The sequence below is a fragment of the Podarcis tiliguerta genome (genome assembly GCF_965153285.1).
Source record: "Podarcis tiliguerta genome assembly, chromosome: 16".
Classification (NCBI taxonomy): Eukaryota; Metazoa; Chordata; class Lepidosauria; order Squamata; family Lacertidae; genus Podarcis; species Podarcis tiliguerta.
In genome coordinates this window covers 23,803,957-23,826,735 of record NC_139549.1, presented here as the reverse complement: position 1 = coordinate 23,826,735, position 22,779 = coordinate 23,803,957, and the positions used below count along the sequence as shown (strand labels likewise).

Genomic DNA, 22,779 nt, shown 5'->3' with positions numbered 1-22,779 from the left:
TGTCTATATAGACAGGTAGAGGCTCTTTGAGGTTTCAGGCAGGACAAATTCTGAGCCCTACCTGGAGTCGAACCAGGGCTGGAATCTGGGAGCTTGTGAAGGACATGAGCTGCAGACCTTCTCTGCATTTACACATACACACAGGATGAATAAACTCACACACGGGGGGGGGGGGGATTCTCCCAATAACATGCCATTAACACACACAGAGACACACACACACACACATGCCTGTTGGGTCAGACTAATTTACGTATTTAGATAGATCTGGTTTGTTGCATTTTTAGTGTACTTCACACTTTGAGATGATCAGGTAGAAGGCAATTAATACTGCTAAGAGTACCATCCACCTCGTCCTCCCCAGCCCGCCCCCCCAGCCCCAGTTTCCCAGCAGGAAAGAGTGGAGGGAAGGGTGGGGAGGAAGGGGGTGTCTCACTGAAGGGAAAGCTAGTAAGAGGGCTGGACCATACCCCTTCAGCTTCGTCCCCCATCTCCAAGAAGCAGCAGGCAAGTTGGAAGAGAAGAGACAGCCACATGCAGAGAGAGAGAGAGAGAGAGAGAGAGGGAGGGAGGGAGAGAATAGCCAGGATTTGGGGGGGGGGGGGGAGGAGGGAAAGAGACAAAACAAGAAGGGGTGAAAGAGAGGTTAGTCACTCAAGACTACAACACACAGATGCTATCAGCCACAGCGCTACAAGACAGCTCCCCACAAGAAGAACGCAGCACCCCCTCTGCTCTGCCCTGCCCGTTATAAATAATAATAATAATAATAATAATAATAATAATAATAATAATAATTTATTTATACCCCACCCATCTGGCTGGGTTTCCCCTGCCACCCTGGGCGGCTCCCAACAGAGTATTAAAAATACGATAAAATATCAAACATTTAAAATTTCCCTAAACAGGGCTGTCTTCAGATGTCTTCTAAAAGTCAGATAGTTGTTTATTTGCTTGACATCTAAGGGGAGGGCGTTCCACAGGGCAGGTGCCACCACCGAGAAGGCCCTCTGCCTGGTTCCCTGTAGCTTCACTTCTTGCAGTGAGGGAACCGCCAGAAGGCCCTCGGAGCTGGACCTCAGTGGCTGAACAATGGAGGCGGAGACGCTCCTTCAGCTATACTGGGAATCGTTCGCACTGAACAGTTTCGCCTCTGCCAACTCCCAGCGGAGCTTTGAGTTCGTGTCCCTGCCAGCCTTGCGAAAAGGGGCTCATCCTCCACTGCCCATGCATAAAAGGTAAAGGTAAAGGTACCCCTGCCCATACGGGCCAGTCGTGTCCGACTCTAGGGTTGTGCGCCCATCTCACTTAAGAGGCCGGGGGCCAGCGCTGTCCGGAGACACTTCCGGGTCACGTGACCAGCGTGACGAAGCTGCTCTGGCGAGCCAGCACCAGCGCAGCACACGGAAACGCTATTTACCTTCCCGCTATAAAGCGGTACCTATTTATCTACTTGCACTTAGGGGTGCTTTCAAACTGCTAGGTGGGCAGGAGCTGGGACCGAAAGACAGGAGCTCACCCCGCCGTGGGGATTCGAACCGCCGACCATGCGATCGGCAAGCCCTAGGCACTGAGGTTTTACCCACAGCGCCACCCGCGTCCCCTGCCCATGCATACCTAACCATTTATGTCCTAAAGTGGACGGTGGCCAACCTGATGCCCTCCAGATAAGACGACAGTTCCCATCATCCCTGACCACTGGGATATGTTGCCTGGGGGTGTGATGAGACCCCGGGCAACATCTAGCGGGCACCTTTTGGCCGCCCTGATCCAAAAAAGGTGTGAGAAAGGACAGATTCCTCAGCTGCCTCTCTGTGCACACGGGACCAAAGATTAATGGATTGTGTCCAGTTGTTTTAAGTCATATTCAGAGTAGGAAAATGAAAGGACACAGCTAATAATAATAATAATAATAATAATAATAATAATAATAATAATTTATTATTTGTACCCCGCCCATCTGGCTGGGTTTCCCCAGCCACTCTGGGCGGTTTCCAACAAAGATGAAAAATACACTAAATGTCACTTATTAAAAACTTCCCTGAACAGGGCTGCCTTCAGATGTCTTCTGAATGTCAGGTAGTTGTTTATCGCTTTGACATCTGATGGGAGGGCGTTCCACAGGGTGGGAGCCACTACCAAGAAGGCCCTCTGCCTGGTTCCCTGTAACTTGGCCTCTCGCAGTGAGGGAACCGCCAGAAGGCCCTCGGAGCTGGACCTCAGTGTTCGGGCAGAACGATGGAGGTGGAGACGCTCCTTCAGATATACTGGACCGAGGCCGTTTAGGGCTTTAAAGGTCAGCACCAACAGTTTGAATTGTGCTCGGAAACGTACTGGGAGCCAATGTAGGCTAAGTCCACATTCAGACTGCACATTATTTATTTTTATTCTTACTGTTAACTACGACTGTTGTTGTTACTGCTGCTGAGGCTGCTGCTGCTGTTATCTATTACCTGCCCTCCACCCTAATGTTCCAGAGCGGGTTACTGAATTAAAACACGATTAGAAACAACGGACAATAACAAAAAACGAGGCAGCTCCTGAAACATACAAATCGTGCTGAAAAGGCAAGAGCGAAGAGGTTATGTCTTCAGCCCTTCGGTGCCACTTTAAACAGTCATGGCTTCCCCCAAAGAATTCTGGGAGCTGTCGTTTGTTAATGGCGTTGTTAGGAGAGACTCCCCCATTACCCACACAGAGCTACAATTCCCAGTTTCCAGGGAAGGAAGATTGACCATTAAACCGCCCTGGAAACCGTGGCTACCGGAGGGGAATAGAAGGGCTTAGTAATAACTCTCAAGGAGAATTCCCAGAATCCTTTGCGGGGAAGCCATGGCTGTTTGGAGTGGTATCCCATAGCTTTAAATGTATGAACGCGGCCCAACTTGGGTCCATTAATTTCAGTGGGTCCTCTCAGTATTACTTAAGCTGGACACGGCTGTATATCTACACACAGTCTTAAAACACACAGGCAGCGTGAAACATGTGCAGACAGGGAACCAACAGCAACAGAGCATAACGTCAGCGGCCACACTTAATGCTGCTGTTTTCGAGGATTCAAAGTCCTCCAATGAAAACGCCACGCTCTCTTCAGTTGCAAATCCTCAGGAGGGCAGGATTAGGGCTTACCAGGCTGTCCAAGCCACCGCCGAGAAGGTCAACGGCGCCCATCTGCACCGACGAGGTGGCAACGGGAGGGCCGCTCACGGGGGGTCCCAGGTCAAGGTTCAGCAAGTCTCCCAGGAGGTCCCCTTGTGTCGGGATGACCGCTGGCTGCTCAGCCTGGGGGGCGCCCGCTGGAGCAACATCCGGGCTCTCAGCGCTTTCGCTCCTGTGTTCATAGTATAGGGTGGGGTGGTGGGGAAGAGACGAAGACGACAATTTTAAAATGGCCTGCTTCCTTCCTTCCAAAGAAAGAGACACAGATCAGGAGTACGCAAACTGTGGCACATGTTCCACCAGCGGTTTGCATGCTTCATTTTTTTGGAGTGTGTGTGCGTGTGTTTCATTGCATGCCTGCATAAAATACAGTGGTGCCTCGCAAGACGAAAAGAATCCGTTCCGCGAGTCTCTTCGTCTTGCGGTTTTTTTCGTCTTGCGAAGCAAGCCCATTAGCGGATTAGCGCTATTAGCGGTTTAGCGGCTATTAGCGGCTATTAAAGGCTTAAGGGATTAGCGGATTAGCTGCTAAAAGGCTATTAGCGGCTATTAAAGGTTTAAGGGATTAGCGGATTAGCTGCTAAAAGGCTATTAGCGGCTTAGATCAGCTGATAAGCGGCTTAGATCAGCTGTCAAGCGGTTTAGCGAACAGCTGTTAAGCGGCTTTGGGGCTTGGGAAAAAGGGGGGGAGGGAAAAAAACCCCCGCAGAACTCGCAAGACATTTTCGTCTTGCGAAGCAAGCCCATAGCAAATTCGTTTTGCGAAGCACCTCCAAAACGGAAAACCCTTTCGTCTAGCGGGTTTTCCGTCTTGCGAGGCATTCGTCTTGCGGGGCACCACTGTATTCATATATAATCAGTGAATTTTCTGTCTGCCGTAGTGATTATAATACACTGGGCGAGATGCTGCGTGATGGTTAATTGCATTTTTATCGCTTTTTTCATTTCTCATAATGCATTTTATTGTATCCTGATCCGAATTCAATGGAATAAAAATAAAAATCAGCAATAAAAACCCAATTATGTACCATACAGGATCTCGTCCAGCACATGGCTTAATGATTATTCTGCCTGCTGTAGCAACTGCAGTCTACGGAGACCATGAGCAATTTCCAAGTGGCCTGGGGTGGGGTGCGGAGGGGAGTTTGGGAACCACTGACTCAAGAGTGTGTCTTTCTCTGGATCTCTGGACTCAAAGAGAAGGTTCGTGAAAAGGTACTTGTATAAATTTAGATTTGGTAGAAATGTGAGTTAATTACTGTTTTCACTTGTGAAAATGTAACTGTGAAAAATTAATAAAAAAATATTTTAACCCCCCCCCCAAAAGAAAAAGTGTGTGTCTATTTCTGCTACCCAGCCACCCTACCCCAGGGTCTCTTGCACCAGCAGACGGGTGGAACCCAATGCAGAAGTTGTGGCTAGCGGAAACCGGCTATGAAAGAGATTGTGAAATCTACTGTGCAGCGAAGTTTCCGGCAATCTGGCACAGTGACGTTTTGCTGGCACAGCACATTTCGCCCGTGGGACACATGGACTGCTAAGTGATTTCAGCCTTGTGCTACATTGGCTACAACCACAGTAGTCAATGTATTGGTAACCTTGAGGCTAATCACTGCAACATCCTCTATGCAGGGCTGCCCTTGGGCCTGGTTTGGATGCTCCAGCTGGTGCAGAATGCGGAGGCCAGACTGCTGCTGACGGGGGCATCTGGCAAGCAACACGAGACATGGCTCTTAAAGCACCTGCACCAGCTGCACCCCCTACTACTCAAGGCATTCATTTGTAAAGTCCTGAATGACTTAGGTCCAGGGTGCCTCAGGGACCACCCGAACCCTTGTATCCCAAGCTTGATCAGTTGGATCATCTGGCCGTTCCTCGAGTTGGCAAGGCAACAGCGGGAAACTGAGCCTTTTCTGTGCCGTTGGCCCGGCCCTGTGGAACTCTCTGCCACTAGAAATCCAGCAGGCGCCATCTGTGCCAACACCTGCCGAAAACCCTTCCTATTCTGCAGGGAATGCCGAACACTCCTTTCCCTAACAGTTTGCTGGTTTCTTTTTTTATATGCTTTCTCTTGTATGGCGTTATGCATAATCATTGCAAACCACTCTAGATTTTGGCGGTATGTAAGCATGTCCATGGCTATAGCCTACACCAAAAAAATGTTTCCTGGGGCTGCAATGGTGCAAAAATGTGGTTACAAAGCACGGATCCACATGGATTCTCAGGATTTTTGCATTGGGTCACCCCAAATTCACCATCAGATCACGTAGCATGTGCATGGCTACAGCCTGCAACAAACAAATCACGCACCCGCTGTTGCCTGGGGCCACAATGGCGCAAAAACGTGGTTACAAAGCACGGATCCAAGTGGATCCTCAGGATTTTTGCATTGGGTCACCCCAAATTCAACATCAGATCACATGTCTGTGGCCACAGCATGAACCACAAAAATCATGCACCCACTGTTTCGTTCAGAATATTTCTTTTCTTGTTTTCCTCCTCTAAAAACTAGGTGCGTCTTATGGTCAGGTGCGTCTTATGGAGCGAAAAATACGGTATTTTTATAAATAGGATGAAAAAAAGAGAGCCAAAGACCAAGTGGACTGTAGAGAGGAACAACAGAACCACCTCTCCCTGCACATCCACCACTGCCACCAAAGAGTACTCACGATCCTGTCCGCGGAGGGAGGCTCTTATGGACGATGCCTCTGCTCCCCTCCACGAAGGCAGTGGGGGGCTTGTGGTAGACGGAGGCCAGTGTGCCGATGTAGCAGATCAGCTCGTCCAGCAGAGTTGGCTCAATCAGGTCCGTCTCTTCAGAGATGAGTGGCTTCTCTGCCAGAACCACCTCCTTGGCTGCCACAGGATCAGTAGAGAGCAGGCGCCAATAGATGTAGCCACGGTCCCTCAAGTCGGGGTTATCCGAATCCTAAGTGGTGGGAGCCGCAGGGGGGGGGGGGGGGGAGACAAGGAAAGGAGCATGTGTGTGTGTTTGTGTGTTTTCACACCAGGGGCTCTCCAAACCTGCCCAGAGGTCAGTTAACACACTGGATATCTTAATAGATGCAGGCCGCTCTGCCTCACTCTTTCTCATCCTTGCAGGGGCCAGATGTCAGAGTGCTGACACTTCTCATTTAAAAAGAAAGCAAAGTTTCTAGTCCTTGTGACTGCCAAAAAAAAAAAAAAAAAAGGCCTGAAAGCATTTAAAGCGATGAACATAAATCCAGGGCAAGTTTAAAACTGTTTAATCATTTGCTTGTGTTTTATCTTGTACAGTCGTACCCTGGATCTCAAACGCTTTGGCTCCCAAACAAATCGGCTCTCGAATGATCGAAACCCGGAAGTGAGTGTTCCAATTTTCGAATGGTTTTTGGAAGCTGAACATCCGGCACGGCTTCCGATTGGCTGCAGGAGCTTCCTGCAGCCAACAGGAAGCCACGTTTTGGTTTTGGAAGTCGAACAGAACAGACTTCCGGAATGGATTCCGTTTGACTTCCGAGGTACGGCTGTATTTCACTCTGTGAACCGCCCTTGGTATATAAATGTAATAAATGAATAAGTCTGGATCTTAAGTCTCTCCTCAGGTCACCACCCCCTTCCTTGGAGTGTTTTCTCCTGGCTTGGAAGTGTCCCTGAACTCCAGTCGTGCCTCTTGCTTTCCCTGGATGAAGGGGGGAAAGGAGCGTGCAACTGTTGCGTAGAAACTAGCCTCTAGTGTACAGAGGGTCAAATTTGCATCTGTAGCTCCGCCCACTTTTGCTTCTGGCCCCTCCCACCCCTGGCATGTGGTCCTCAGGAGGTCGTCCAGGCTGACAAAGCTTCGGCACCACTGGCTACCTTGCAGAACCCCTGCAAGGACATAAAGGGGGCCTCCAGGTTTACAAAGGCAAAGCGAGGCCACCTCTTCTTCCCCTACCTGTGTAGCCAGGCTGAGGACCTGCTGGACCAGCTCCTGGGTCTCGGTGGGCTTCTTCAGGAAAAGCTTCACAATGGCCGTCAGCAGCTGCAGCTGCACCTGCAGTGGACGAAAGAAAAAAAGGCGGACTGAACCTGGGATCTTCTGCATGCAACAGCTGGCGTTCTACTGCTACCATCCTGGAAGAAATTGGCACAAGCAGTCTGAACGGGAGGCTGCAGGACGGAAAGGGGGCATCTAGGAGGAAGATGGCTGCTGAATGCTTGAAGCAGGGTTTTGAGCTCCAAGGCCAACTCTAAGGCAAGTTTCTGCTCTATAACCAACCCTTAGCATTCGTTTTTATCCCCTCTTCCATTTTATTTCATAACTCCTTTTAGTGCTTCGTTTTGTTGTTTTCATTTATTGTTTTATCTCATTGTTTTATTGTTCTAACTCCCCTAAACTGGGAGGCTGCATGAAGCTGGGCTGGGCTGAGCACTTTGCTTTGTTGTTGTTGTTTAGTCATTTATTTCGTCGTGTCCGACTCTTTGTGACCCCATGGACCAGAGCACGCCAGGCACTCCTGTCTTCCATTGCCTCCCACAGTTTGGTCAGACTCATGTTGGTAGCTTCGAGAACACTGTCCAACCATCTCGTCCTCTGTCGTCCCCTTCTCCTTGTGCCCTCCATCTTTCCCAACATCAGGGTCTTTTCCAGGGAGTCTTCTCTTCTCATGAGGTGGCCAAAGTATTGGAGCCTCAGCTTCAGGATCTGTCCTTCCAGTGAGCACTCAGGGATGGTTTCCTTAAGAATGGAGAGGTTTGATCTTCTTGCAGTCCATGGGACTCTCCAGAGTCTCCTCCAGCACCGTAACTCAAAAGCATCCATTCTTTGGTGATCAAAGTGCCAAATGCAAGGCTGAGCCAAGGTTGGCTAGGCAGTGCCAAATGCAAGGTTGAGCCGAAGTTTACAAGATACTAGTTATAAATTAAGGAAGAGAAATATCTTGATTATCAGAACTGTTGACGGGCATCTACAGGAGGTGCCAATGAAGTTGACGTGCAACCTGAGAGGTGCATCGCCCAAGACACAACCACTAGGGTTCCTGGAGGGGTGCAAGATCTTCACGGGTTGGCTGCTTGGGGGAGGCAAGGCACCGTGGGGGGAAATCTGGAGGGAATCGTTGCAGCCTTTGCTGCCTAATCCTCAGCCACCCCACCTGGGAGACTCTGCCCCGTCTCACCTGGGTGCTTTCGTCGTGGAAGCCTTCGAGGAAGCTCTCCAGAAGCTCGTCCGCGTTGTCTATGCGCTCTGCGTATTCGCCCACAATCCAGATCATGGCTGCCCGAGCCTCAGGTTCGTCGAGGGAGTCCAGGTTCTCGCACAGGGTGGCGATCACGCTCTCGTACCTGCGTGTCGGGGGGACAGGAGGGGTGGGAGGAGTTAAGAGACAGCGGAGAAGCAAGTGCAGCGCAGCGGTTAGAGAAGCGTCAGATTACGACCCGGGAGAGGACCAGGGTTCAAATCCCACCATTCGGCCGACTGCCCCTGCTCAGCCTGACCTACCTTACAAGGCTGTTCTGGGGGATTAAATAAGGAGAGAGAGAAAAAAAGAACTATGTAAGGGCCCTTCGTGGAAAAGTAGGATAGGAATGCCTCTGAACAACAGGATAGATCCTTTCAAAGGCCAAGAACTAGCTCTGCATGTGCTGGGCATCCCGTGTCATCAAGAGCCAGTTCTGATGCAAAACATATAAATAAAAGAAAAATCGAAGGCTCTATATTTCTGGATAGGTTTCATTGTATCATTATCATTGCTCATGTATCACGGCCTAGGACCCTCGTACCTACGGGACCGCCTCTCCCGGTATGCCCCAAGGAGAGCCTCAAGGTCCATAAATAGCAACACCCTAGTGGTCCCGGGCCCTAAGGAAGTTAGATTAGCTTCAACCAGAGCCAGAGCCTTTTCAACACTGGCTCCGGTCTGGTGGAACGCTCTGCCTCATGAGACCAGGGCCCTGCGGGATCTGATTTCTTTCCGCAGGACCTGTAAGACAGAGTTGTCCCACCTGGCCTTTGGCTTGGAGCCAATTTGATTCCCTCCCTCTCTTTCTTTTTCCTTTCTCCTCCTGTGATGAGGCTGCATTTTAATGTTTCAATATTTTTATGTTGTATTTTAATTTTGTTTTTAAGTTGTATTCATTCAACTTGTTTTTATTATGGCTTGTTAGCCGCCCTGAGCCTGGCCTTGGCTGGGGAGGGCAGGGCATAAATAAAAATTATTATTATTATTATTATTATTATTATTATTATTATTACTGCCTTCTCACAGAATCATGGGACACCCAAGGGACATCTGGTCCAACCCCCCTGCACCGCAGGAATCTTTTGCCCAACGTGAGGCTCAAAGCCGTGACCTTGAGATTAAGAGTCTCGTGCTCTACCGACTTGAGCTATCCCAAACCACCAGTTTTAAAAACAGCAACGAATAAGTGTAATAAATAATAAAATGTTTGCATGTGTCATCAAGATGGTAACTTTTCAAGGGGGGCTTCTTACTTGTTGGGGTACTTGCGGAAGATGTCCTTGATGACGACAATGGCTTCCTGGACCACATAGTTGACCTTGGTCTGGATGAGGTCAAGCAAGGTGCTTACACAACGCTCTGCCGATTGCTGGGCAGGAAGAAAGAGAAAGGGGGTTGTGTGGAGAGGAACTGGGGTTTAGCCAAGAGGCTTAGGAGAAACTACGGATGCTTGCTTTTAAACAGGGAAGTTAAAGGACACCTAGGTTATCTCCCAGCAAGGGTGGGATGTCAGCAGCAGGAAAGCCAGGAATTTCCTGGCTGCAACAAAACAAGAGTCACATGCAGCCTTCTGCACACTAGAGAAGACCAACTGGGAAGGGGGAGGCAGGGTCCCCATGCTATGAGAAATGCCTCCAACGCTGTTACAGTCATACCTCGGGTTACAGACGCTTCAGGTTGCGTTTTTTCGGGTTACGGATGCGCCGAAACCGGGAAGTACCGGAATGGGTTACTTCTGGGTTTTGGCGGCCGCGCATGTGCAGAAGCGTCGAATCACAACCCACACATGTGCAGACGCGGCACTGCGGGTTGCGAACGTTCACAACCTGAGCATCCACTGTATTTTGAAAAAGCTGGCTCCCTGCGCAAAGACGTGTTGATCTCCAGCACTACGGACACCGCTTGCCTCGAAAAATGAATGCCAATGTTGGAAGGCTCTGTAAAGGTCAAACCCCCTTTGAGCCAAGATCGACCGGACGTCAGAAAAATGTGCTGGATCAGGCCAGTGAATCCAGCATCCTGTTTTCATAGGGGCCTACCAGGTGCCCCAAAGCGAAGTCTGCACGGACGATTCGAGTGCAAGAGCACTCTCTGTTCCTCTCCCTAATGTCTTCAGCCCCCACCCTCCCCAAAAAGAGAAAGGGGGGGGGGGGGAGGTTCACAACACATAATGCAAAATTCATTTGTGCTTTGCTACTTGCAGCCTCTAAATGCTTGGAAAGCCAAGTATGTTTGAAGTGAAGCCTTTTGCAGAATCAGGCCACTCTCCTGGATAGATGCCAGCCTCCCCCAAACTGGTGCCCGCCAGATGTTCTGGACCACACCTTAGCTCACCTCAACCTTAATGGCACACCGGCCAATCGCCCGGACGGCTTTCCGCACGAAGTCCACATCGACTTCTGTTGCGTACTCCTTTAACTCGGCAAGCACCTATAATAATAATTATTTATTATTTATACCCCGCCCATCTGATTAGGTCTCCCCAGCCACTCTGGGCGGCTTCCAATCAAATATAAAAAACAATACAGCATCAGACATTAAAAACTTCCCTAAACAGGGCCGCCTTCAGGTGTCTTCTAAAAGTAAAATAGTTGTTTATTGCCTTGACATCTGCTGGGAGGGCGTTCCACAGGGCAGGCGCCACTACCAAGAAGGCGCTCTGCCTGGTTCTCTGTAGCTCCACTTCTCGCAGTGAGGGAACCGCCAGAAGGCCCTTGGAGCTGAATCTCAGTGTCCGGGCTAGATGATGGGGGTGGAGACGCTCCTTCAGGTATACAGGACCGAGGCCGTTTTATCAGAAGACGTGGGGCAAAAAGCAAGCCCAGGACAGAGCATGCTCAGTAACTTTGGAATGCTGAGTGGCAGCTAGAAAATGCACACGCTGAAAAATTGGGGCAGGAAGGAAAAGAAGAGTGGAATGCGTTCTTTAGAGACAATAGCTGGCTTCAGCCTTCCCCAACAGAGGGTGCCTTCCAGATCTTGCGGGACTTCAATTCCTTTCAGTCCTAACCTTTGCAGGGCAGTGGAGACTCCGAAGCAAATTTGGGGGGTGGGGAGGAAGAGAGAAAAGAGGATTTACCTGTGCAATGTTGGCCTGCGATGCCAGGCGGATCATGATATCCAGCTTCTCCAGTTTGACGTAGATTGGGTCGTTGTACTTCACAAAGAAGACTTTCATCTCGTGCTTGAGGATTTCAGGTCTGGGAGAAGAGGAAAAGATGCGATCAAGAGACCCGGAGAAGAAACATACCCAGCTGTGCAACTTATAGATTGCAAAGTAAAAATAAATAAATCAGATGGTTTCATTTAGTAATATTATAGAATGGTAGAGTTGGAAGGGACCGTGGTGGTCATCTAGGCCAACCCCCTGCAATGCAGGAATCTTTTGTCCAATGTGGGGCTCAAACCCACAACCTTGAGATTAAGAGTCTCGTGCTATACTGACTGAGCTATTAGGCAACACTGCTCTCGGAAGTGTTATGTTAGGATGAATCGTGTGCCTCGTTAGCACCGGTACAGTAATTATAAGGTAAAGGACCCTGTCCATTAGGTCCAGTTGTGGCCGACTCTGGGGTCACGGCGCTCATCTTGCTTCATTGGCCGAGGGAGCCGGCGTACAGCTTCCGGGTCATGTGGCCAGCATGACTAAGCTGCTTCTGGTGAACCAGAGCAGTGCACGGAAACGCCGTTTACCTTCCCGCTGGAGCGGTACCTATTTATCTACTTGCACTTTGAGGTGCTTTCGAACTGCTAGGTTGGCAGGAGCTGGGACCGAGCAACAGGAGCTCACCCCTTCGCGGGGATTCGAACCGCCGACCTTCTGATTGGCAATCAAAAGTGAAACTGTAAAAGTAGGTCCCATGTTGCAGGTTGGAAGTCAGTTCTGGACCGTTGAAAGATCTACCTTCTATACAAACATATTTACATGCCCATAGGTCATATATGATCTTGACAGCTCGCATAGCAATTGCAACTCAATGGAAAACAGCCCCCAAATCTTACATCGGGCGCTTGGTACCACTCACTCTGAAATATAGCTATAATGGAGAAAACTACGCATAATCTGAGATTTCGACAAGGTCTAGAAGCTCCAGACACTTTTCATTTGATCTGGAATTCCTTTAATTACGTTTTGTAATGGAACCATCATTTTCAAGTCAGCCCTCGTCACAAACCTGGCAAATCTCAAACTATACTTGACATATTTACATCCTTAAGATATCAATGACTTCCCTTCTTCTCTTTCCATGGTTCATTTTACATAACATAAATCCCTGCATATTTTACAGAACTATAGCATTCAGTATTCCATTATTACATCCATCATAACTTATTTACACTTTATCTTTATCTTAATGCTGCCAGCGTTTTCAGCTGTACACAGTTATTTCCCGCATATTCAATAAAAGTCTTCCAATCTTCTCTAAACGTATGTTCTTCTTGTTCTCTTATTCAATATGTTAAGTCTGCAAGCTGTGCATATTCTATCAACTTAAGCTGCCATTCGTCTTTGGTTGGGACCTTGCTCGTTTTCCATTTTTGGGCTAACAAAACACGGGCCGCAAGTAGTGGCACACATAAATAACCTTTTTTGACACCTGGGAATTTCAGTCTGAATTATCCCCAACAGAAAGGACTCTGGGTTTTTTGGGAAAGTACTTTTAAACATTTTTTTGAATTCACTGTGGATCATTTCCCATGGCCTTTGGTATTTTAACCCAGGTGCCTGTTTTATAGTTTTCCTTCTCATCTTCTGGTTTTTCACCTGTGGCTACAACAGCTTCTCTGTTTTATATTTGTTATAAAAGGAAATCTCTTTACCAAAACCCCCAACAAGCCCAGTTACATGCCTGAGAGCATCTCGCTGTATCCCTGGAAGCAGTGCTACTGCCAACCACCCTGCCCACCTGTAGCCAACAGAGCATCCACCATCACCTTTTCTGCACAATGAGGTTGATGTTTCGGAGAGCCACGTATTGCAGCTCTGGCTCAGCAGACAGCAGGGTGACGAGCGGGGGAGCCAGCTTCTTCAGCAAAGTGCCGTAATAATCCAGGTCCTTCGAGAGCATCTCCATGAACTTCATCAGCACTTTCACAGCCGAGAGGACCACGGCGGAGTTAGCGTGGGACAGCCGGGGTGTCACTCGCTCACAGATGCTGCAGTGCGGGGAAGAGAAGGAAAAGGATGATGCAGCAGACAAATGCCAGAGGAGATTTTTCACAAAGCCACTGACCCACCAGCCCAGCTCCTAGGTGCAACCAACAAAACCCTGTTTTCTGTGGTCCTGCACTGCAGCCATTGGGTAATCTGGGGAAATGGAAGAAAATGAAGAGTTGTGCTCTATGCTAGCCCTGCTCAGGAAACCAGCAAGCAGGACCTGCATTTTCCAGCTATTTCTTTTCATTTAAAATAAAATAAAATAAAATAAGAAAATAAAATAAAACTGTTTAACATACAATACAATAAAAAAACAAACTAATCCAAATAAAAACACTCTCCGTGCCCTTACCACAGCAAAAAGACTGGAATATTGGAATGAAATTATAAGGTCTTAGCAGAAGTGTTATTAAGAATTATATGAACATTAAGTGCTAATGTGTTAAATTGGGAAATTGAAAGTTAAATTATGTTATGATAAACTACAGACTAAATTGAAGAAGAGGGAAATGATTTGTTGAATCAGATAATTTGAACCAGAATACAAAAAAGGGAGGTGTGAGGAAGTCAAGGAAATAAGCTAATGAAAGATCTGGATACAAAAATTTGGATTTGTGTTTTTGTGGGGTTTTTTCTTATGTTGTATTGTTGCATTTTTTCTTTTTTTTATTTCTTTTGTTGTTGATGTTTGTTGAATGTGTATATTGTTTTGCCTTTACTGTTTTTCTTTTATAAGTATAAAATATCTAATAAATTTCTATTAAAAAAAAGAAAAGACTGATACTGATGTATTGGAGAAATAAAAATGCGTCTCCCTTCTATTATTGGATTGAAGACTTCTACGAACTCGCAACATATGAACAACTTGCATATAAACAACAGGCTTGCCACGGATAAATTCAATGATATTTGGAATCCATTCTTACAAATACTGTAGTAGTTTAAGATCTGGTGAAGTACAATAACAACCTTGTAAAGTATACAGTTTTGGGTTTCCTCCCTCTCCCCTTTATTTTCCCTTCTACACGGGTGCTGTTTCTCTTTTTCTCTCTTTTATTTACGTCTCACCATGTTTAGTGCACATATAACTATGTACTCTTTGAACTTTCAATAAAGATGTTTAAATTAATAATATAAAAAACAATAAAAATACAATAAAAATAAAATACAAAAACGAAAAGAAAAACAATAAAAAACAAAGAGAAAGAGGAGAAAGAAAAATACAAAGCTTCCATCAGTTACTGGTATTCAGAAGCATGCAGCCTCCGACTGGGGAAGCCAAGAATAGCCATTGTGGGTAGGAGCTATTGATAGACTTGCCCTCCCTGACTCTCTCTCATCCTCTTTTAACATCATTCAAGTCTGTAGCCATCACTGCCTCCTGGGGCAGTGCATTCCATAGTTTAAAATAAATCTTCTTTTTCATCTTCCCTGATGTTCCAATGTCCAGGAGTTCTAGTAAAGGTAAAGGGACCCCTGACCATTAGGTCCAGTCGTGACCGCCTCTGGGGTTGCGGCACACATCTTGCTTTACTGGCTGAGGGAGCCGGCGTACAGCTTCCGGGTCATGTGGCCAGCATGACTAAGCCGCTTCTGGCGAACCAGAGCAGCGCACGGAAACGCCGTTTACCTTCCCGCCGGAGCGGTACCTATTTATCTACTTGCACTTTGACGTGCTTTCGAACTGCTAGGTTGGCAGGAGCTGGGACCAAACAATGGGAGCTCACCCCGTCGCGGGGATTCGAACCGCCGACCTTCTGATCGGAAAGTCCTAGGCTCTGTGGTTTAACCCAGAGCGCCACCCTGTCCAGGAGTTCTAGAGAAGGATAAAAACACTTTCTCCATATCTCCTCTTATTTGCATTTCCTCTAAACATGATTCCCCTTTCTCAAAAAAATCTGTACAGTGTTCCGAAGCGCAGAGTGCTACAGTAAAGAATTTGGCTTCGTTGATAACAAAAACAGAGGCATGGGACGGACAGACAGACAGACAGACAGACAGACACACAAACTGCACACAGACTGGGCTGTCTTTGAGCAAGGAAGGGCATCTCACACAACAGTGCCTGCAAAGCAGCATGGTCGACACGGGGCTCGAGTAAGTGAGCCAATCCGCAGCTCTCACCTCTGGGCCTCGCGGTCATCCTTGGGCATGTAGTTTGCCAGACAGTCAAGGATGAAGATCTGGCCCCATTCCGTACACTCGTTCAGGGCAGTGAGCAGCTTGTTGATGGACTGTGGGTTCAAATCCAGCAGGTTGCTGCTGGGGTGAGATTCCGCTATCTCTGAGAGGGCTGCAACAGCATTAGCTACCACCTGGGGGGAAAACAAAAGAGAGCACCCGTCTGTGAAAATAGGAACATGGGAAGCTGCCTTATCCTGAGTCAAATCGTTAGTCCATCTAGCTTAGTACTGCCTACTCTGACTGGCAGCAGCTCTCCAGGGTTTCAGGCGGGAGTCCTGCCGAGCCCACTGAGATACTGAGGGCTGAACTGGGACCTTCTGCATACAAAGGAAATGTTCTGCCACCTGAGCTACAGCTGCAGGTCTGTCTAGCTCAGTATAATTCCCAGAGTGCTCCATCAGTCAATCTCTCTTTCCCAAGGAACTCTGGGAATAGTAGCTCCATGAGGGGAATGCAGGTTTCTTCTATAACAGGCATGGCCAAGCTTGGCCCTCCAGCTGTTTTGGGACTACAACTCCCATCATCCCTAGCTAACAGGACCAGTGGTCAGGGATGATGGGAATTGTAGTCCCAAAACAGCTGGAGGGCCAAGTTTGGCAGTGCCTGCTCTATAACAAACCAGAGTTCCCAGAATCCTTTGCAGGAAGCCATGACTGTTTAAAGCGGTACCATAGTGCTTTAAATGTAGGGTGTGAATGTAGCCTAAGTCTTGTAGGCCTCACCAGGCAAATAGTTCTCGGCAGCTCTTGCCTCTAAAAAAAAAAAAATCTCCACAGAAAAGCATCCTGGGGGCACCGGGGGTATAGAGATGTGTGGAAAAGAACACACCCCCACCCAAAAAAGAAAGAAAATTAAACCGAATGCTATTGCTGCGTGAAGCAAGGCTTCCTAGCAAGACCGCTATTCCTCTCAGCAACCCACAGGCCCAAGGAGCATCCGAGGCCATTTGGCCTAAATTAAAAATTCATTTGGAACTTGGTTTGCAGAGGCGGCCGATAGTTCTCTCATTACGTTCCTTTTAAAAATGTAGGAAGCGTGGAGCGGGGGCGGGGGGGGGGAGAGCAGCGCTCGGGTTGGGCGTTTCTCCAATGCTGCTTAAACGTGCAAGACGGCAGGCAGCCTTTTGCCGCTCAACTGCTTCCATTTCAAAGATGCACGTTTGGCTCCAGGCCAGGCGCTGCAGACAGAAAGACAGCAGATCAGGGGGGACGTATTCCTGACCTGCTATCTTTCCTTGCTTTTGGTAACCATCATGGACGCTAGCAATTCCCAAAGGCCCTTACACATTTGAGCTAACCATGTAAGGGACCGGAGGAGAAGAACTCTTTGCAGCTGGTTCCTTTACTTAAAAAGGTAAAGGTACCCCTGCCCATACGGGCCAGTCGTGTCCGACTCTAGGGTTGTGCGCCCATCTCACTTAAGAGGCCGGGGGCCAGCGCTGTCCGGAGACACTTCCGGGTCACGTGGCCAGCGTGACGAAGCTGCCCCGGCGAACCGGCACCAGAGCAGCACACGGAAACGCCGTTTACCTTCCCGCTAGAAAGCGGTACCTATTTATCTACTTGCACTTAAGAGTGCTTTCGAACTGCTAGGTGGGCAGGAGCTGGGACCGAACGATGGGACCTCACCCCGCCGCGGGGATTCGAACCGCCGACCATGCGATCGTCAAGTCCTAGGCACTGAGGTTTTACCCACAGCGCCACCCGCGTCCCTGGTTCCTTTACTTAGCGAGTATCTAAGTAGTAGCTCCTCCCTTCGACTACCTGGGAATCCCTCCGGACCCAAAGCCTTTAGCGGATCTTGGTTCAGCTGGGGCAGAGGAGTAGCAGCCTGGACAGCCCCCCTCCCTCCCTCCCCCCCCAGGCAAGAAGGGGTCCATCACCATAGGATTGGAGTCCGAGATGAGGTCCTTCAAGGTGTCGAGGAAGCCCTGGTCCTCCACCAGCTGCGCGTTGATGTCGTGGAGCTTCGCCACGCAAACAGCCGCCGTCTTGCGCACGTAAGGGTCCTCATCCTTCAGGCACTTCCTCAGCGGCTCACAGAGGTACTCGGTGATCTTATCGACCCGGATACAGCCCATCGTGCGCACTGCCAGGGCCCGGATGAGGGGGTTGGGATCTTCGCAGTCCTGTAGGGTATGGAAAAGGCATCGCAGAGTTGGGAAAAGGTTCAGAATCAGGCAGCTTTCAAATTTTGTGAATTTTTTTTCACTGGGGAAAATGGGCACTTCCATTTTTAAAACTTTAGAGCAAGGGTCAGCAAACCCAGAGATAATAACCCACTAATAACCCAGAGATGCATTTTAAATAAAAGCACACATTCTACTCATGTGAAAACACCAGGTAGGCCCCACAAATAACCCAGAGATGCATTTTAAATAAAAGCACACATTCCACTCATGTAAAAACGCCAGGCAGGCCCCACAAATAACCCAGAGGTGCATTTTAAATAATAGGGCACATTCTACTCATGTAAAAACAAGCTGATTCCTGGACCATCCGCAGGCTGGAATGAGAAGGCAATTGGGCTGGATCCGGCCCCGGGCCTTAGTTTGCCTACCCATGCTTTAGAGAGCAGGTGCTGCTCCTGCAACTCACCTTGACAAAGGTGTTGACAGCCATGATGGCCATGTCTGGCTGGCTCTTGGCATAGTTCATCAGGTACAGGTAAACCAGCTTCTTGAGCTCCAGATTGTCCGTCTGCATGCAGTTCACGACGTCGGGGAAGAGAGCGCTGGAAATGGAGAACAGGCAGGCGGCGTGAGGAACCAGGATACAGATGGGGACACACACACACACACACACACACACACACATAAACACATACACCCTTGTGCTGTTTTAGAGCAGCTGGTCAACGGGCCAGGAAAAATGTAAGCCTTGGAAATAATAGTAATAACGGTGATGATTTCATTATTTATACCCTGCCCATCTGGCTCAGTTGCCTCGGCCATTCTGGGTTCCAAAACACATATAAAAACATAATAAAATGTCAAACTTTTTTTAAAAAACTTCCCAATACAGGGCAGCCTTCAGATGTCTATAGCAGGAAGACAACAGGCAGCCATGTTGGAGGCAGCATGCCTCTGAATTTCAGCTGCTGGGAGTAGAGAGGGGGCTGATTTCGCACCCAGGTCCTGCTTCTAGACTTTCCAGGGGCGTCAAGTGCTGGGGCTTGGTGGTGTAGACCGTCTGCTTTTCATGCAGGAGGTCCTAAGGTTTAGTCCCCAGTGGCATATCCAGTAAGGGCTGGGAACACCTAGAAAGCGGCTGAGGACAGTGTGGCTTCCCTTGGGTCGCCAGCTGTCTTTGGACTACAGTTCCCATCATGCTAGCTAGGGATGATGGGAGTTGTAGTCCAACAACAGCTGGAGACCCATGTTTGGGAAGCCCTGGTACAGACCGTACTGAAAGAGATGAACCAATTTCTCCTCCCATCGCCCCACCGGAGAAAGACGAGGAATCCCCAAATCTACCAGGCCAGCTAGAAAAAGATATTAACTTTCCCCAGGTTGCCGTGCCAGATTTGGACTATCTGCCTGAAGGCTTTGCAACTGCTTTGCTAACTTAAGTCTGTCCAGACAGCCTGTTGCTTGGTTACAATATTCCTGCAGAGAATGACCACTGGACAATCACACCGCTGAATGCTTCCTACGGCACTCCTGACGTTCATAACCAAAATTCCCTGCACAAAGAAATCCAGCCAGAGAGCTGTGCTAACAGAGGCCGATAGGATTTCTAGCCCAGAACAGATGGAGGGCAGTAGGCTGGAGAAAGCAGAGTTAAATGTTACTTTTTCATCCTCATTTTTTAAATCAGTACCTGTGTTGAGATTCACTGCTCTGGCTTCACCATTCAGAGGCCTCTCCTCCTGGCCCCGGCTACTACATTTTCCCTCCCTCCTTGTTATCGTGCATTGGTTCCTTCAAGGCTGGATTGTTGCAATATGCTCTAAGTGGGGCTTCCCTTATGCAATTGCTGGAAGGAATACAGCTCCTCTGCTCAAGAGAGCTGCACTGGTTGCTCATCTGCTCCCGGGCCAAGTGCAAGGTTGTGACTATTAGTATATGAAAGCTTGGGACCAAGTTTACCTGTGAGGTCGTCTTACCCCATTGATGCCCCACTAGACTGCTCTGATCTACAGAACTGGCAAAGTTGCACGTGCCACAAAATACACGTTCCGCTTTTGTAAGAAAATGATATACCGCATTTTTCGCTCTATAGGACACACTTTTTCCCCTCCAAAAATTAAGGGGAAATGGAGCGAATGCAGGCTCCTTGGCTTCAGCGAAGGCAATGCGAAGCCTTCAAAGTGCAGAGGGAGCACTCCCTCCGCGCTCCGGAGGCTACATGTTGCTTTCACTGAAGCCTGGAGAGTGAGAGGGGTCGGTGCACACTCCAGGCTTCAGTGAAAGCAACGCTCTCCAGGCTCTCGCTCTCCAGGCTTCAGGGATAGCCGCCTGAAGCCTTTGGAGCGCAGCGGGACCTCGCGCTGCGCTCCAAAGGCTTCGGGTTCCTTTCGCTGAAGCCGGGAGAGCAAGACTCTCCCGGCTTCAGCAGAGAGGGAGAGCTGCGCAGCACCCCTTCAGCCAAGCGGGAGGAGAAATGGAAGGGGCTCTGTTTCTCCTGCCGCTTCGCTGAAGGGGCGCTGAGCAGAGAGGGGGAGATTCCCCCCCCCTTGTTCTCCCCCTCTAAAACAAGGTGCGTCCTATGGTTGTGTGTGTCCTATAGAGCGAAAAATACGGTATTTAGTGCAGCAATGCTGACACTTCGGAACTCCCTGCCGATTGGTATCAGATAGATGCCTTTGCTGTGCACTTTCTGGTCCCTGCTAAAAACATTTCTGTTCAGGCAAGCCAATCCGGGCATGTTGACATGTGTTTTAATTTCGGTGCGGGCTTCCCACCCAGCCCTCCTTATCCTAGAGTTTAATTCATTTTTGAATGTAGTATTGTAGAGTTGGAAGGGACCCCGAGGGCCATCTAGTCCAACCCCCTGTAGTGCAGGAATTCTGCCCACAACCATCCCTGAGTGGGATCAAACCACCAACCTTCTGGTTAACAGCCAGACGCGCTGACCCCATGGCACCGCAGGAGGGCTCTATAAATAGTTGCTTTCAACTGTTTCAGTGTTCTATTTCTAAATCGCTTCGAGGTTTTGCCATGACCAAGTGGTATACAGGCCTTGTCAAATAAATAAAAATGAACGGAATTGCTCCCTGGTCCAATTTCAAAGTCGCAAAATGCTCGGCACGTGCGAAGAGTCCTGCTCCCTGAAGGTCAAGGACGAAGCCGACCTCCTTAATCCAAACAGAGAAGCCTGGAATCCGGATTATTCCTACGCCACACATCTTTAACTAGAAGAGAGGCTGATGGCTTGAAGCTCTGGTGCGCAGAAGCATAGCTGTCAACTTACAGATTTGAAAATAAGGGACCAGCAGCCAAAATAAGGGATTTTCCCAGCACAGGTATCTTCAACTTCTGAGCCCCTCTGAGCCAAAGGCAGAAAGCCCAGCCAGCAGCCAAATGAAACCTCAAGCAGTGGTTCCCACAGCGCAGCAACCCGACAAAGGGGATGCAGCAAGGAAATCCACCGTCACCTCTCCGCTGGGAAGCGCTGAGCAAAGGCGAGTCCCCAGGCAACGCGGCCAATTTGATCGGCACAAGGCATGCAAGCTCCACCCCCCAGTCGTTCTTAGACTCCTTATTGGGTGAGCAACGCAGCCAAGAAACACAGCCAAGCAACACAGATGCTTCCATTGAAACCCGGGAAATTTAAGGGACATCATCAATAAGGGACAGCAGCGAGACACAGCGCTGGGATAAGGGACTTTCCCGCCAAATAAGGGACGGTTGGCAGCTAAGTGCGGAAGGCCAGAGATCAAGTCAATGAAACCAGGCAGAGGGCCTTGTGAGAACCACCACTTGCTCACCTCTCTCTCATTCCCAAAATGATCATTCTGGGAATGGTGTCAGCGAGCCGAGGGCCAGGAATCTCTCAGCCCGGCTCTCATGACAATGGAATTTGTGGACAGAACTCACGTTAGAAGATTCAGGGCAGGCAAAAGAAAGGATTTCTACACGCAGCGTATAGTGGAAATGTGGAACTCCCTCCCACATGAATCAGGAGTGCGCTCTTGTGTTCGGGTCCTGCTTGCGGGATTCCGACTGGGGAATCAAGGTGGCCTAGATGGGCCAGTGGCCTGAATCAGCAGACCCTTCTTAGGTTCTCAAAAATCACAGCCATGCTTAAAACTACCCAGCCTAATAATAATGATTATTACCATCATTATTATTAGGCTGGGTAGTTTTAAGCATGGCTGTGATTCTTGAGAACACTCTGGGTGCCTTACATCATATACAAAATGACATTGAAAACTTCCCAATAGAGAGCTGCCTTCAGATGTCTTCTAAAAGTCAGTTGTTTATGTCCTTGACATCTGATGGGAGGGTGTTCCACAGGGTGGGCGCCACTACCGAGAAGGCCCTCTGCCTAGTTCCCTGTGACCTCGCTTCTCGCAGGAAGGGAACCGCCAGAAGGCCCTCACAGCTGGACCTCAGTGTCCGCACTGAACAATAAGGGTGGAGACATTCCTTCAGGTATACTGGGCCGAAGCTGTTTAGGGCTTTAAAGGTCAGCACCAACACTTTGAATTGTGCTCGGAATCGTACTGGGAGCCAATGTAGGTCTTTCAAGACCAGTGTTATGTGGTCTCGGCGGCCACTCCCAGATACCAGTCTAGCTGCCGCATTCTGGATTAGTTGTAGCTTCCGGGTCACCTTCAAAGGTAGCCCCACGTAGAGCGCATTGCAGTCGTCCAAGCGGGAGATAACCAGAGCATGCACCACTCTGGCAAGTAAGACAGTCTGCAGGCAGTCTGGGGAAGAGAAACGGTTGCTGGGGCTTCACCGTGAAGCATAATCTACCATGTAATCCATGGGGAAGGCAATCTGCTCAGTGGGAGGGCACCTGCAATGGGGCAGAGCATCCACCAGCACAGCCATTGAGTCCCAGTTGCGCTGGCTGGGGCTGATGGGAGCTGTAGCCCAAGACCGTATTTGGAGACCCCAGATTGGCT

General features: G+C 49.0%; 1 protein-coding gene across 4 annotated transcripts in view; it reads right to left on the bottom strand.

The window, feature by feature from the left end:
• Window positions 1–22,779, bottom strand: part of AP1B1 (adaptor related protein complex 1 subunit beta 1) — a 53,091-nt gene that overhangs the window by 14,763 nt on the left and 15,549 nt on the right. For 3 of the 4 annotated variants that reach the window (XR_014505969.1, XR_014505970.1, XM_083417603.1), the window contains exons 4-14: window positions 18,300–18,435; window positions 17,585–17,830; window positions 15,643–15,833; window positions 13,296–13,517; window positions 11,440–11,560; window positions 10,695–10,790; window positions 9,614–9,729; window positions 8,298–8,463; window positions 7,076–7,174; window positions 5,829–6,088; window positions 3,130–3,331 (exon numbers count right to left, since the gene is read on the bottom strand). Coding sequence is in view for 2 of the 4 variants with exons in the window: in XM_083417603.1 (XP_083273729.1) it covers window positions 3,130–3,331; window positions 5,829–6,088; window positions 7,076–7,174; window positions 8,298–8,463; window positions 9,614–9,729; window positions 10,695–10,790; window positions 11,440–11,560; window positions 13,296–13,517; window positions 15,643–15,833; window positions 17,585–17,830; window positions 18,300–18,435 (1,855 nt within the window). In the remaining 2 variants the exon portion in view is untranslated. Of the gene's footprint in view, window positions 1–470; window positions 492–3,129; window positions 3,332–5,828; window positions 6,089–7,075; window positions 7,175–8,297; window positions 8,464–9,613; window positions 9,730–10,694; window positions 10,791–11,439; window positions 11,561–13,295; window positions 13,518–15,642; window positions 15,834–17,584; window positions 17,831–18,299; window positions 18,436–22,779 lie in introns of all 4 variants that reach the window. The other variant, XM_083417602.1, reaches the window with a different exon arrangement.